Here is a 16,171-nt window from a genome sequence, read left to right on the forward strand (position 1 = left end):
TTCCTTATGGTTTTGCTATCTGATGTTTAACCCATGTGTATAATTGTGTTTGCTTTAATATATATCATTTTTTCAACAAGTAAACTTCTTATGAAATAAAAAGGAAAATGTACTTGTTTAAAAACAAAGTTGTTCAGAGCTTAACCTATTACACTGTTTGTCCTATAGACTTTCTCTTCCTTAAACCAAGTGTCATGCACATAACTTTGGTGACAGCCAGCAAATTGAGCTTTTCATGATTCTCACTTGTACGTACACCTGCATCTTCCAGGGATTGTGTCTAGGGAGATGATCATGATGTAATGCAAGTTGGTATGATTTGCTTTATATCTTCAGCTTTTCTTGTTGTTTCTCTATATGGCTCCAATCACAAGTGTTCCACTCCATATATCACTTGGATGTGCCTCATCTCTGAAGAATGGGTATCACATACTTGTCACGATAAAAGGATTGTTGAAGGGTTGTTTATTCCTTAAATCATAATCGTAATGTGTTCCGCAAAATAATCTCCTTCTGGAGCATTCTGGCCTGAGATACTGACTCTTTCTTTCACACAGCATCAAAGAGGGGACAAGACATTATGCAGCAGCAGGATGCCACTTACTGCTTTGGAGGTAAGACACAAACCAAGTATCAAATCCTGATGATAAAGAGAGAGCAGCAAGACAGCCCTGAATCACAACACAGGCAAGTTCTTCTAGTTCCTCTGAAGGATTTAACTCCCCATCAAATACAAAATCTGTGAAGGCTGATTTGATTCTTTAAACATTTGAAGGCAAACTCCTTCATGGTGAGACCTTCACCTTAACATTCACATTAAGTACATTGCTTTGACTGGTTTCTTAGCAGAAATAGGTCCTGTGAAGTAACAACGCGTGCCTGACAGTCTGAGGAGCACACCTCAGACCTTTGTCAGAAGGCAGAAGTTTAAAAAAACGGAAGGTGGCCTGCATGGACAGACCCAAGGCAATTGCTTCAACTGAAGAAAAGGATACCAAGTCAATGCATGACTGGACAGCAGAAAAGTAGGAGAGAGACTTCTAAAATAGATTACATCCAGCACTCTTAGTCAACCACATAACAACAACAAATCTATAACCACCTTTTGTCAGTTCAGTTTGGTCATCATAAAAAATACTTGTCATACATTTCCAGTAGGTTGAACTGTTCTTTCCCTGCAACCTGTCATTAAATTCAAAATTACAAAGGAGTGCTAAATCAACAAAGTTCTGCTTCTGCTTTACGTGAATTTGTGTACAAATTAAAAACACATTTTGTGAAAAATCAAGTTTATCTTAAGAATAGAAATAACCAACAAACTGTAGAAAGATGATTTGATGAGTCATCTCAACCATGAGAGTTGCAGCCACCAAGTTTTCAACAGCAAGATTGATCTGTCTTTGATGGTTGATTCCAGCAAGAAATGAACTGCTAAATGCTGAGCATCCCTAAGGTCCAGTTGATCTTTTTTTTTACTGTGTGTTGTCACACAAGATATACCCCTTGATTTCTGCATTACACGGCACTAATATTGTGGTCATGCCCTAAAATCAGTGCCACTGCCAAAACAGAAAACAGTGAATTTGGTTCATATATTGATATGGAAAAAATGTATATGGTATAATTAGCCAGTTCATTTCTATAAACCTGCATGGGTCACATTCTCAGTAGTACAGATGCTGTCAATCTGTACTGTAAAAGGGAAGGTGAGTTTTTAATTTTAGTGTCTAAAGAGCTTTTTTCCTATGAAAAGCTTCAATAGATGTCAAAGTTTCTTAAACAGACTAGAGTGCAAAGAGGAGGGAGCCAGGCTCTCTTCTCTTCAGGGGTGCCCAGTGACAGGACCAGAGACAATGGGCACACACTGAAACACAGATTTCCCTCTGTCCGTCAGGAAACTGTTTTTAGGTGCAAGTGACCAACGCTAACACAGGTTGCTCAGAGAGGCGATGGAGTCTCCATCCTTAGAGAATTCAGAAATCCCATGGACATGGTCCTGCACAACTAGCTCTAGGAGGCCCTGCTTGGGCAGCGGCCAGGTGGACTCCAGAGGTCCCTGCCAACCTCAGCCCTTCCGCATTTGTGATTCTCGCTTAGTTGTTCAAAATATTGGTTACTAAGAACCCACGGAAAATAGAAGAATCGAGGTAGTAACTTCAAGTACCCACCAGATGGCAGGAAACAGCCGAGGCCAGGCCTTCGCAAGCTTTTAATGACGACCTGTGCGACTGCGGCGTTTACGAAGGGCGTGAATGCTGTTTGCCATGGAGCTGGGGAATTCTGCCCTCTAAAAGTCACTGGAAAAACACTTAATATTACTTTGATCTTGAAATTATCATCTTGGTAAGAGGTAAAAGTTTGAGTGGGATGAACGAGGAAGAATAAAAATAACTACTTGTTACCAATTATTAAATAGATCTTTTGGGTTGGTTTTCCTTTTTTTTTTTTTTTTTTTTTAAACAATGGTAAGCATATCTTCATTTAAAAATACCTGATTGAAATTAAAAGTAATATTTAACAGAGCCATTGAAGATAAAGGAGTAAATAATTTCAAATCTGTGTTTGAAAACCAGAAATCTTTTCCATATGCTAGAGAATTAGGCGCTTGCTAAGGCTTCCCTGTGCCATAGTTATTTTGCAGACAAGTCATTTTTGTTCTTACTCTTTCCTGAATCCTCAGCGGATCTGGATCTGCAGGAGTTCCTTCAATGTTACTGTTCATCACCCTGTGCCTCAGATACCTTTCCTAAAGATCAAACATTTGGCCATTTGGAATGCTTCAGGCGCTCAGTTCAGTGTGCACCCTTAGTGCACTCTCCTGATGTGCTGTTCAACTGGGCTCCTTCTAAAATGTGGAAGCTTCCAGACAAATGGAGGTAATGTTCAGTCAATTACACAATATGCTAGCAAGCACAGCAGTTACCAAGAACATACAAAGCAGGTTCAGTTTCCCTTCTGGAGGTGATCTGGGCCCAATTGCTGTGAAAATATTGCCCAGAAGTAGCTACTGCTCTCTGAAGATGCCTATAAACAGGCCCCTGACTTGTGATAAAATCCCCCTCTTACTAGTTAAAAGTCATAAATAATGCTCCCCAAGGAATGTTCTGACTACCAGAAAACAAAAACCTGCTCTGCCTTTATGGTTGAAATAACTCTGAAAAATCTTCTTGTGTGCCAAAAGTTTTGTAGAAGAACAGAGAACATTCCCTACTCCATCACCCAAAACTCAGTGGTGACTTCCTAGGTTTAACCCTTCTTCCCTAGGTATTGCTGCATGCTGAGGACCCTACCTGATCACCACTGACCACCAAAGACTCTTACTCTCCAAAGCTATAGTCCTACTGCTGCTTCAACAGAGGCACCACCATATTTCCTCCCTGGGAAGAGAAAGGAATGTGACAGAGAAGGGAGTTAAGTAACCGGTAAGGCTTCCCAGTGCCACGTTCCTGGGAGCTGTTTTGTTGTTACTCTTCCTTCAAACAAGGCCAAGATAAAAGGCAAATAAAGGTGTTTAAGCACAACTCCTAAACCAGATACTAATAAACAGTCAACCACACAAAAAACTTGTGTACCCTAAGATAAAAGTGGAAAAGTTTCTCAGGTTTTTTCTTCTCCAGCTGATTTGCTATGACCTTTTTATCAACTGTGATCACCAGGATTCTGTTTTCTCTGTATTCTACTTGAAGTTGCATTTATTAGAAAGAAGTTACCTCAGTCAACTGTGTAAGGCTTTAGAGCCAATCTCTCCTTCAAGTTCCTTAGATGGATGAGACAGATCAATTTCAGAGTGAAAGGCTAAATTAATTTAATTTGGGAGAAAGTTGTACCATTTTCCACACTAAGTGTATAACATTTTACATTATGTAAGTGCATACATACAGTTTTTGGCTCAAGTTTCATGTTCTGTATGTGGCTGCTTGCCCCAACAAGGGGGAAAGTTCTCATTCTTTGGTGACTGTGTGTAGTTTCAGTGATGAAGAATCTCTTTAACCATCATTTGAATTTAATTTCACTCTGTACATGATCATAAATATCAGATACAAATGTCTAAATAACATGAATTGTAGCTGCTGGGCCTAACAATAATTAACCACTTCGCAATGACAAGAGCTTGTTGATGATTAATGTCCAACAACTCTCTTCCAAGGACTCTTTAGAATTTATTATTAGAATATTTCAGCATGATGCAGGAGATGTGATCTGTTATTCCCCCGAGCAAAGGAAAAAACTGAACTTCAATGCTTCAGTGATTTCTCGGTTTTAAAAGTGGTTTAAAACCCTTGAAAACAAGATGCTGGAAGGCATATAAAAAATGAGCAAAGGTACAATGCCTGTAGCTCTGTACAACAGCCAGATTCACACCACACCAGTGTTCATTACCTCCTATTGACCATGAAGGTTTCCCCACTCAAGTGTGACTGATCAGGTTTTTCAGCATTACCTACACTTAAAGAGCTTAAGGTGAGATTCCAGATTCCCCTTAAACCTTAACTATTATGACACCAGCTTTTAGGTGCTTACCTCCTTCTTTTGATCTAGTTCAAAACATTTCCTCTTGCCTAAGTCTCATTTCTAGGGAAGAGGATATTTAACTGCCAAGGCATTCAACTACTTACTTTCATCAGCTGGTACAATGAACTACCCACCCACAAGGGAAAGCAATGTAGCAAGAGATTGGTGCTGCAGAAGACTATAAATACTGCCCTGTGTGGCAATCTGACACAGCAGTGAAACAAGACCCTTGCTCATCAAAAGCCTAAGCTGTGAGTTTCTCACTACTGGCAAACTGCATTGTCACAGCATCTCTCTCACATGCATCCCAGAATAGAAAAATCTGAATGCTCGCAGAATTTGTTGGTCAGTTGTGGGGTATTTTTTTTAAACAGAAGAAAGAAGAATGAAAAACTAATAGCTGAAAATTTCAGGCATGAGGAAACATTATATTGTTACCTGTTAGTCCCCTGCTCTCTGCTGTCAGTGATTCTCTTTCACCTTGAATATCCAGAATAATCTCATAGTGAGTTCTAACTACAGTTATGCCTGTGTAATGCTGCTGCTGGTGAGCCTAAAATTTACAAGTGACTGGCAGCATTATATGAAGTCTCTGAGATCTTGTAATTGTACTTTAAGATTTGATCTGGCTTTCAAAACATGTGGCCACAGAGACCAAAAAAAAAAAAAAAAAAAAAGGAGGCCAGACACTATAGACACTATTTGGTCCTGAAGGGTTTGTGGTAAAAAAAAAAAAATAAATAGACTGTAACTCGTGAAGGAAGAAGTGAAATATTATAGGGACAGAAGTCTTGTTACATTACATTTATTGTCGGTTTTCCAAAATAGTTTTTCTATTAGGAATTAATAGATTGTTTGAAACCATCTTTTCTTCTATACACGTGTCTATCTTCCCTCCTTTCTTCCTTCCTAATCATGCTAAAACTTGCTGTGTTTCTCTAAACATTTACCCATATTGATTTCACCAAAGTCTATGTTACAAAACATGCCAGTGTAATTAAAACCATAGTGAGTGCCAGCACCTTACATAACTACATTAAATTGTATGGGTCACTATTTGATAACCACTTAGGCAATTCATCTCAGCTTGCTTGTATTAGAGACTCGCTCCACACAAACTTATGGGACTGAAAGAGTGGAAATTTCTGTTAGATACACAGGAAAAATTCTTTACTGTGAGGGTAAAGATGAGACACTAGAACAGGTTGCCCAGAGAAGCTGTGGATGCTCCACCGCTGGTAGTGTTCAAGGCCAGGTTGGATGGGGTTTGGAGCCACCTGGGCTGGTAGAAGCTGTCTTCCCCATGGGCAGGGATCTTTACATTTCATTCCAAACCAGGCCATTCTGTGAGTCTATGATTTTATGAAATTACTTCATTTTTTTAAATTAGGTGAGGTTAAATGGGAAAATAGTTCATCAGGGAGAGGGAGAAACTTCTGGTTTTGTTCAGCTGTGGTGTTAGTTGTCTTCAACACGGAAACATTCCAGGTTCACAGTATGTATTACTTGTTAATTCAGTATTGAGCTGTGTTAACATCTCTGTTCAGACAGAACTCTTGGTCTGGTTGAGATGCTTAACAGAACACAGAAACCTTAAAGACTAAAAGTTAGTTAGAAGAACTGTGTTTAAACTTGCTGCTGGCTCTTTGTTCAGCATTTGAGGGGATCAAGTGCTATGAGGAGCGGCTGAGGGAGCTGAGGGTGTTTAGCGTGGAGGAGGTTCAGGGGTGACCTTACCACTCTCCCTGAAAGGAGGCTGTAGCCGAGTGGGGGTCGGCCTCTGCTCCGGAGTTTCAGGTTGGACATTAGGAAGAACTTCTTCGCAGAAAGGGTGATTAGACATTGGAATGAGCCGCCCAGGGAGGTGGTGGGATCACCGTGCCTGGAGGTGTTTAAGGAAAGCCTGGAGGTGGCACTCAGTGCCCAGGTCTAGTTGACACGGTGATAGTCAATCGATTACAGAGGTCTTTTCCAACCTAAATGACTCTGTGCATTGTGTGGGGTTTGTTTTGGGGGTTTTTGTTTGTTGTTTTTGTTTGTGGGGGCTTGTTTTTGTTTTGGGTGGGTTTTTTTTTTTTTTTTTGTTTGTTTTTTTCACAGGACGAACATGGTATGTGATAGGGGAAAAGGTGAAAAGGGGGAGATAGAGAGGAAAAAAATCCCCACAAGATTACTACAGGAAAATAAAACCGCAGAACCCGCACACCGCGAGAAGCTCGGTAGCCACTTCGTTCGCACGTCAGGGGCAGCCGCCTCTGCCTCAGCGCTCGGCGATACCATCTCGTGGCGGGGGCGGGGGGAAGCCTGTTTCTCCCGTGGCGCAGGGCTCTCCTCGTCAGGCTCTTCCCCCCCCCCACTCAGCCCTGATAAGTGGGAGAGGCGAGGCGCATCCCCGACGCACGCGCGGTGAACGCTCAGTGGCCGCCGCGATGGAGGAGGTGGCGGAGCGCGGCCGGGCCGGCGCTGGGGCGGCGGCGATGGCGGAGGGAGGCAGCGCTGCCGGAGAGGAGGCGGCCAACGCCGCGTCCTCGCCACCGCCGCGCTCCCCTCCGGAGGGCGGCGGGACGAAGCCACTGAGCGCGGCGGAGTACGCGCGGCGCGTACACCAGTGGCTGTGGGACTCGTACTGCGGGTACCTGGGCTGGCAGGGCTGCCCACCCGCCTTCCTCGCCGCCGCCGCCGCGCAGCCGCCCCCGCCCGCCGCCGCCGCCTACTACAGCCCCTTCTACCTCTTCGCTCCGCCACCAGCGCACACGCCCTCCGCCGGGACGGGGCCCCGCGCCCCCGCCGCTGCCACCCCAGCCTGGCCGGGAGCAGCGGGCGCGGTGTCCCCCCTGCCCAGGGCGGCCTCCGGCAGCGCCGCCAGCACCAGCGGCAGCGGCGCCTCCAGGGACACGGGGCGGCCGGCGGGTGAGTGGGGACCGGGACCGGGGCTGGGCCGCTGGGCCTGGGAAGGAAGAGGAGCCTGATGAGAGCCGCAGCTCCGGGAAGCGGGATCTGGAGAGGGAAACCGGGAGTGTCCGACGTTGGGAGTCGCTGCGCTTCCGTTGGCTGCGGCCCCGGGCATGTGGCCGTGCCTTGTGACACAGGGTGACAGCCCTAATACCGAGGTTGTAAATCCAGAACTTGATGCATAAGCAGGTTTGGGGAGACTGACTTGCATATACAGCTTACAGCTTCAGAGCTTGTAAAGATGTTTTCGTGCGTAAAAAGTAGTTGATTTTTTTTTCCAGTGGAATTTATTCTTCTGGTTACAGGCTTGTAGTGCATCTAGCTTTATAAGCAGCCCGTTTGGGTTATGAAATCTAAACTAACTTCGCATGTTTTAGTGAGCTCTTGGTACTCAAATCATTTTGTCGAATCGAAGCAGAGAAGTGAAAACATGCTGACATTGAACAAGCTTAAGCAGTGGGACCCGTGATAAACAAGAGTCTGTTGCAGCTGTAAACATTGAAGGCAGTGCACGGCAGGCCTTCTGTTTATATTTTTCAGGAATAAAGCAAACTCACTCTGATCACATGAGAGGTAAAACCTGGGGCAGCAACAACTCCTCACAAGTCGAGGAGTGCCTAGGTCACATTCCTTGAATGTTCGTACCACTGTGAGCAATGGTAGGAAACTGTGCAGGAGAGCACTGCTGACGGACTTTGGAAAAAAGCCAGAGCTCGTTTCTCTCTGCGGGACAAAGTACGACATTGGCGATCTGTGACATTATTTATAAGCTTAGTGGCCGTATGTGTGTGGAAGATGTTTTTTGTCCCTTTTTTCCTTATTTTCAAGGGAAGGGATCCTAGCCTCTGAGCTTGCTTATTTCTTATGATTTTAGGCAGATGTTTTTTAAACATGGTCAGGAGACAAAATAGTATTTTCTGTAATTATGCCCTGATTCTGTTATAGCTTGGTTATGAGCTGATATTATCAGTCGTTAAAGGGAGGGTTGGACGAAGGCTAGGCTGAAAAGATCCAGGAATTTTACCTGGTTTATCAGGAGCTAATTCCATATGTTAAAGGTTATTTAGGGCATGAATAACATTTCATGTTGCTGAACATGGTTATTCTGAATATTGCATACTATTGCAACACTTGGCCTTCTTGGGGGACTAGGTATGTGAAGCAGTGATACAATACAGTTATAAACAAAGACTGTTGCGCTGATGCTTTGGCTTCAGATTGCAGATGGATATATCTGGAACAGCTAAAGTGATTATGGCTCTTTCTTCCCTGCTGTAGATTATTGCCCACACAGCAGCGAGGCGAGGCAGGGCAGGTCATGTATCTGTCCCTGTGCCAATGCAGTTTACAGCCTGTGTGCTTATGTAAGCTGAAATAAGTGACAGCTTATGTTAATGTTGCAGATTTCAAACTGGGATGTCAAAAAGTGGGATTGTTAACTGCCTCTGCCACTTCAGTCTGCCTACAGGTGTGTGTCAGAGCAGCAAAATTTAACAGTACCCTGGGCAGTGGCAGGCTCTTTGTGGACAGTCACCATGATTTAAGACACTTCCTTGCCTGGTCCCTCCCTGCCTTACTGCAGGAGATTACTGCTCATCTGCTGGGAACAGTAGGGCAAAAGGTGCATCCAGGCCCCAGCTGCATTGGGGCCGACTGGCCCCTCTTAAGCACTATGTGGATGCAATATCCTAGACATTGAACTAGGTGGACATTGCATTTGGCTGTCCTTGCTGAATAAATAGTAACCCTTGGCAGAAGAGTGGATTTCTGATATGACGAACAGCTTGAATCACTGCAATGTAAATCTGCCAGAGTCTAAGGGTTGCCAAGGTTTCTCAATGTGATGGAGTTAACAATAATTTGAATACTTATTTTCCTAGCCCCATGTAGCTTCTTCTTTAGGCAGTCATTTAATTTAATTTATTCAATGGTTAATAAATCAGTCTCTGCCACCAGCTTCAACAAATGTGCTGCTTTTGACAGAGCAAATGAAAGCTGTCACCTGGTGCTGTGTGCTCAAGCCAGGACTGGGAGACTGGCTATGTTCCCTCCTGCCTTAGTTGAAGAATCTCTAATTAGAATTTAACAGAGAACTTGGACAGGCTTTGACAATGCCAGTGGAATCCATTTTAGTATTATACATGTCGTGGTTTGACACTGGCCCAACACCAGGCACCCAGAAGAGTTGCTCGCTCACCCTCCCCTGCCACGGCTGGGTAAAGGAGGGGAAAAAGAAAAAAACATTAACAAAGGCTTCTTGAGTGAGATAAGGACCAGGCTCAACTTTAGTTTCAAAGTGAAATTTATTACTAACAGAATCAGAGGAGGATAATGAGAAGTAAAATAAGCCTGTAAAACACCATTTCACCTCCAGCCCCTCCCTGCTTCCCACCGACAGTGCAGGGAGACAGGGTGTGGAGGTTTTGGTCAGTTCGTCACCAAGATTTTCTTCTTCCACTGCTCTGGAAGAGGAGTCCTTCCCCTGTGAGACTGGGGACAGTTCTCTGTGAACTTCTCCAGCGTGGATCCACTCTCATGAGCAGCAGCCCTGCCAAAACTGCTGCAATGTGAACTCCCCCCACAGGCAGACAGTCCTCCCAAAACTGCTGCAAGGTGGGTCTCTCTTTCCATGGGGTGCAGTCCTCCAAGGACAGGCTGCTCCAGCCTGGAAGCAGGGACCCCCTCTCTCCACTGGGTCTCCCACTGGATCACAGCCTCCTCCAGACATCCACCCACTCCAGCATGGGCACTTCCCCAACGGGTTGTGGGTGGATCTCTGTATCCCCTGTGGATCCCCATGGGCTGCAGGGGTACAGCTGCTTCACCATGGTCTCACCACAGCCTGCAGGGGAATCTCTGCTCCTGTGCCTTGGAGCACCTCCTCCCCTCCTTTTGCCCTGACCTTGGTGCTGCAATGTTGCATATTCTGCCTCATATATTCTCCTCTCCCCCTCTAAGTAGAAGCAAAACCCATTTGTTTTGATTATCTTCTTAAATATGTTGTCACAGAGGTGTTACCAGCCTGCCTCAGTGGCCCACTTTTGGCCAGAAGCATGCCCATCTTTAGAGCCATCATTGGCTCTGTCAGACATGGTGGGAAGCTTAAGCAGCTTCTCGCAGGAGCCATCTTTGTGCCCCCCCCCCACTACCTAAAACCAGGCTACTTGATACTATGGATGCAGAGCGATCAGTGCAACAGGTACGAAATGAAGCTGTATAAACCCAGGTATGTTAAATAAGAGCTGGATCTTACTGATTTCTGCCTGATTCTTCTTACCCTATTTAAAAGTGCTGTGGGCTTTTGGCTTGGCTCTCACAGCTCACGGGGCCATGGCTGGCAGCATCAGTCTCAGCAGCTGAACTGGGGAGGCTTATTCTAAATGAAATTTGATTATGATTTTTGAGACTAGAGAGTGGTGTGATTTTCTTTCCTCTTTTGTCCTTACTCTGTGTGGGGATAAGTGTTCTCAGAAACAGTAACAAAACCAGTCCCTGTTTCCACAGGTTCCATCTGGTAGTAGAAGGGCATTTCTAAGTGAAGTTTTGATGTGAGTCATTGCATGTTTCATGTGTGAGTCCTGTTTGTCCTTTGGAAAATAGAGGAGTAGCTGGGTCCAGATGAAATTATTTTGCAACACTATTTTTTGGAAACTTTCTAAGACACTCTTTAATATTTTCTCTGCTTAAATCACCTGAGCAACAAAAGCTTGTGACTTCTTACTTCGTGCCCATTTGCAGGTGGCCAATTAAATAGGAGAATGTGTTACGTTTTCTGGCTGGAGGTAGAGCAGTATGTTGTGTTTTATTATAAGTAGTTTGTAGAAATCTTTATGTCAAGTGTGACTGATATTTTCATCCATTCCTGTTTGTATTTGAGTGGAGATAAAATAGGCTGTGTTTTACTCTGAGGACTGGTACTTGGTATACACAGAAGCCTTGGTGCTGAGGGATAAATAAGTTATGGTAGGTCTGATTTTCTTTTTAATCTGATCTCTCAGATTTACATAAATCTGTTCTCTATGAGATTATTCTAAACAAAAGAACATAAAAACTGATGCATTTTCAATGTACTTCAGTTCTTTAGCAGGGTATGATTTTGCCTCTGATCCTAATTATGAGAGACTCAGTTCTGAAACAGTTAAAGTTCTTCAAGAAGCTTCATCTAATTCAACTTAATTCAGATTATTTTTTATGCATACATTTTTAGAAGTTTTCTCAACATGTGAGCAGAGCTCTTGATTATGTTCTTTTAGAGAGGTTAATGTGGGTTGTGCTTTAGATGTTAGTGTTAACTTTGTGTTAGTGCAGTAACATCTGGGTAATGTGAACTATTTCTGTTGCAGGTCGGGAGTTCCTTATCCCTTCACTGGCACACAGGTTCATAGCAGAGATGGTGGATTTTTTTATTCTGTTCTTTATAAAGGCAACCATCATTTTAAGTATTATGCACCTCAGTGGAATAAAGTAAGTTGAACAATTTAAAGCTTTCTTACAAACAGCTTTAAGCTTTTCATGCTCTTTGAGGTATCAGGTTGTATTTATGGTATGTTTTTGCATATGATATCATTAAATAAATTACTGCAGTTGAGGAAAAACCACCACTAGGCTAACTTCATTGTAAATACATTCTCATTTTGGGTCAGCTGATGGAAACACAGAATTTGTACTGGTCTGTAGGCTCACAAACTCCCTACTAAGGAAAGATTAGACTTGCACATTTATGGACGGGGGGGGGAATAGCAAGATTACTAAAAAGTTCTTTTTAATTTTCAAAGAAAAAATGTTGACAAACTTATTAAACAGCCTTTAAAATGTACTAGATATGGCTGGGATTAAGTTAATTTTCTGTATAACATCTTCTGAGATGCTGTATTTTAGCTAAATAATGCCAAAAAATGCTAACCCCCACCAAAAAGAAAAAAAAATCTGATCAAGCAGATCAGATATGTATGTACTTTGAAAATACAGCCTGGTTGCTGGGAATGCTGCCACACTGCAGACTTCACTGGGTGTAAATTGGGTTTCTTAAAGAGTGCAAGTAAGCAATGTGTGTGTCAACCATACATTAGACTGAAAGATTAGTCATTTCACATTTTTGTACACAGATGTAGTAATTTACCTCAAACACTTCCCTTTTTAACTGCTTATTTAACTGTAGATATCTTACTCCTTAACTCACTTATTCTGCTTTGGGTTAATGTAATCAAATATTTCAGTCTGATTAAGAGATGAGATCTTGGTGTAGTCGATAATTCCACTATTGTACAAACACATTTTGGAATGCGGGCTTTCTACTCAAGAACCATCCAAACGTTGCCTGACTGTAAAGTGATAACAGATATACAGATAACACCTTCCAGACACCTTCACCTGCAGCTTGAAAGGGGTGTGGAAGAGGATGAGACCCAAAACAATAAATATGTCAGTGTAAATGATAGCTGGGTTCTGTTCAGAGAAGCAGCAATTAAAATGCCAAACGCTCATTTCTGTTGAGTGGCCAGATCCCACCTCCTGTAATTTGACAGCTTGTGTTTCCATTTTGCCTTTAGTAGGTGGAGAATGATACAAAGTGAAGTACTGGAAAGATAGGGAACAACTATATATATATTGCTGCTGTAAAGTAATGAAAGAGTAATTTACAGCATGTTCAATATGAATAGTTTTGTGAGACAGTTGCTTACAGGGAAGGTCAGAGAAATGTTCTGGGGGGGGGGGGGGTTCTGCTTGAGAGGCATGGTGTGCTTGGGGTTAGGCTGAATTGTCATGGAAAACATAGGTCCTCACAGGCTCAAGACGGACACTTCAGGCCAAAGCTACACTGAAGGGAAATACTATACTGTTGAAGGTTGTGCTACACTGTTTTTTTAATTCCTGGGTTGTTTTGGGTTTTTTTTCAGTCCTTAAGCCTGAATAAAAAGGAGGGCAAGTAGCACAAATAGTAGATGGACTGTTTCAAAGTGGTACTGCACAGTTCTATGTGAGCCTTAATTAGATGCATGAGTGAAAAATTCTTGCCTTAGTGTGTTGCAAGTATATCCATTCCAGGTATCAGATAAGAATGTTACATGTGTGGAGTTTATCTTATGAAAATATACCATTAACTCCAAATGGATGCTTTGCATAGATCTGTTACACTAAAAACCATAAGGTTTCAATTGCTTTGTTTGAATCCTCCTATTGCATACCAAGGTGCCTCCAGATGAGTATGGTGAGCTGTAAAGAATGAGAATGAGGAGCTCTGATGAGAACCCTGATCATGCAGAGGAGGATGTAGGGCTCCCCTGATTCCTTAGGGAGACTGCCAACTTCTCCCTTGCATTCGTAAAGAGTGCCCTTTTCTTCTTCCTTGAGTGTTTGTGTACGAAGATACTTGGAGACTTGGATGCCTTCCATTTATATCAAGTTAGATGATTATGTGCAGAATCACTTTACCTCCCAAGAAGTGTGAGAATTTTCAGAACAATTCTGCAGCTTACTACCCAGGGACACCATTGTGCAAAAGTGGTAATAAAGAATAGTCTTTTCTTAATGAAAAAGACCAAACAAACTAGGCAGTAACTCATAATGAAACTGAGTGATCTGAATTTTAATGGTTTGTTTAGTATCGGAGAGGGCAAGGAGCTTTTGTTATCTTATAATACCAGAATGGAGGGAGTGAATTCTGGTATTAAAGGGGTAACACTGGTATTGGGAGAAGGATGGTTTTAAAGTTCAGTTTTATTTTGTACAGGGACATCTCTAAATTTGCCATGCATTACATCATAGAAGAAATAGATGAAGATACATCCATGGAAGATTTGCAGAAAATGATGATAGTAGCACTCATCTACAGGTTATTAGTCTGCTTTTATGAGGTAACTACTCATAAACATTAACTCCTGTAATTAATAGTTGTGAGTTGTTGAAGAAACGGTTTTAAAAAATAATGTTATCATTGGTCAATAAAGTAAATCCTCTTAACAGTATTTTGGATTATGTTGAAGCTTATGACATTCATATAGTTCTATTCACCAAGTTTGGCAGACCTGTCAACAACACGGTGGCATGTGGAATTAAAATAACCTTTCTTTTATAGATAATCTGTATTTGGGGAGCAAGTGGAGCAACCCCAGGGAAATTCTTGCTTGGACTGCGAGTTGTGACGTGTGAAACTTCCGTACTTATTGCACCCAGCCGTGTGTTAGTCATTCCATCTTCTAACGTCAGTATGACAACGTAAGTGCTCCTGGCTCAGTCTCGTTGCGTTCAGGTTAGCAGTGTCGAGAGAGTGTGATTTGGAAGGAAATTCACTGTTGCTTTGTTGTTGACCTTTGCAACAATTAGACTGCAACAGCTATTGTCAGATTCTGTGATCTAAGAATAAAATGGTAATTATTCAGCCACATGGGAGTCTTTTTCAGGGTAGGCAGTTAAATCGCCTCTAGAGCTTGACTTCTGTGCTGTACAAAACTTGGGCACTAAACTTGGAGGTTAATTACTAATGTAAGCAGAAAAGTGAAAGTAAGGCACTGAATGTTCTACTCTGATTTCAGGTCCACAGTACGAGCTTTGATCAAGAATTTTTCTATTGCATCATTTTTTCCTGCGTTCATTACACTGCTGTTTTTCCAGCATAACAGAACAGCCTATGATATTGTAGCAGGAACTATTGTGGTCAGAAGAAATGGAGTCAGATGATACAAAAAAATGAGATTTCCGGACTGGTTCTCAACATCCCCTCCAAATCCCAGTGAATAAAGACCTACCCCAGAACTGAAATTGAGGTGTCTGTTGGAACCTTTTGCCCTAATTAAATAGGAACTGATTCAGAAGCTAAAGAAAATGTATGGTTCCTGTATGATGCCAGCAACTACCTTCGAAGTATTGGAGTTTTCATAGACGCCAAAGAAGTTTGGGAGAGAAAATACAAATTAAATCCAGGAGTATTAACCTCTGACTAATGAGACAAAACCTGTCGGCTTTAACTGCAAAAAGGAGCTGTTCTGTTTGTCAGTCTGTGGAAAGCAAATCCCTGGGAATAAGCCACCTTAAAAGAAATGCTGCTCCTACAGTTTTGGATGTTGGCAGATAACTAGAAAATGAAGTTCTTTTACAGACAGTTGCCTGTCAAAGAATAAGAGGGAAGAAACCTGCAGTATTAGACAGCAAGGCAAATGATGTTAATTAAATTGCCATGTGTGTAGAGAGATCAGCAATGGTTATCAGTGTCTTTTATTATTGCTTCTCAGATCATATTTCCTCACCTTTTAAGTATTTTCTCACAACATGGATGTGAAAAAATTTTTTGCATGATTATCTCAAGCACTGTCACTTACTTCACTTGTCCAAGCTAATGAAGAAGTGAAACAATAGCTGCTTTTTCCTCTGAGAAGGGTGTGTTACACTGCAGTGTTAGTGATCTGGTGTGTGTAAATAATTCTGGGGCCATCAACAGTACATACCATGCTAATGAAAGGTAACTTTTTTGCTTCTGTTTGGAGTGAAAGCACTCGTCTATTCCTTGCATATAATGCAGAGCAGAAATGAATGTATTTCAGGAGCATGCAGAAAACATTAACTGAAATGCGTTATGGATGTAAATCTGCAGAAGTACAAATACTGGTTATTTTCACTTTATCATTCTGGTTATTTTCACTTTATCATTCTAATTGTTTGTATATTCAGAATAACTTAAATACCGAATAAAGAAACCCAGTATTTTGCATGA

General features: G+C 42.3%; 1 protein-coding gene across 1 annotated transcript; it reads left to right on the top strand.

Annotated features, from left to right (window-relative positions):
* Positions 1 to 6,908: 6,908 nt before the first annotated feature.
* Positions 6,909 to 16,171, top strand: FAM8A1 (family with sequence similarity 8 member A1). Its single transcript, XM_053963646.1, has 5 exons — positions 6,909 to 7,422; positions 11,808 to 11,928; positions 14,195 to 14,318; positions 14,540 to 14,679; positions 14,997 to 16,171. The coding sequence occupies exons 1-5, from the start codon at positions 6,942 to 6,944 to the stop codon at positions 15,139 to 15,141; spliced, it is 1,011 nt and encodes a 336-aa protein (XP_053819621.1). The 5' UTR covers positions 6,909 to 6,941; the 3' UTR covers positions 15,142 to 16,171.

This window comes from Vidua chalybeata, chromosome 1, assembly GCF_026979565.1.
Source record: "Vidua chalybeata isolate OUT-0048 chromosome 1, bVidCha1 merged haplotype, whole genome shotgun sequence".
NCBI lineage: Eukaryota > Metazoa > Chordata > Aves > Passeriformes > Viduidae > Vidua > Vidua chalybeata.

Coding starts and splice junctions, on each gene's coding strand:
- FAM8A1 (XM_053963646.1), top strand. CDS start 6,942: ATGGAGGAGGTGGCGGAGCGCGGCCGGGCCGGCGCTGGGGCGGCGGCG. Junction 7,423..11,807: donor GGACACGGGGCGGCCGGCGG/GTGAGTGGGGAC, acceptor TTTCTGTTGCAG/GTCGGGAGTTCCTTATCCCT. Junction 14,680..14,996: donor TCTAACGTCAGTATGACAAC/GTAAGTGCTCCT, acceptor CTCTGATTTCAG/GTCCACAGTACGAGCTTTGA.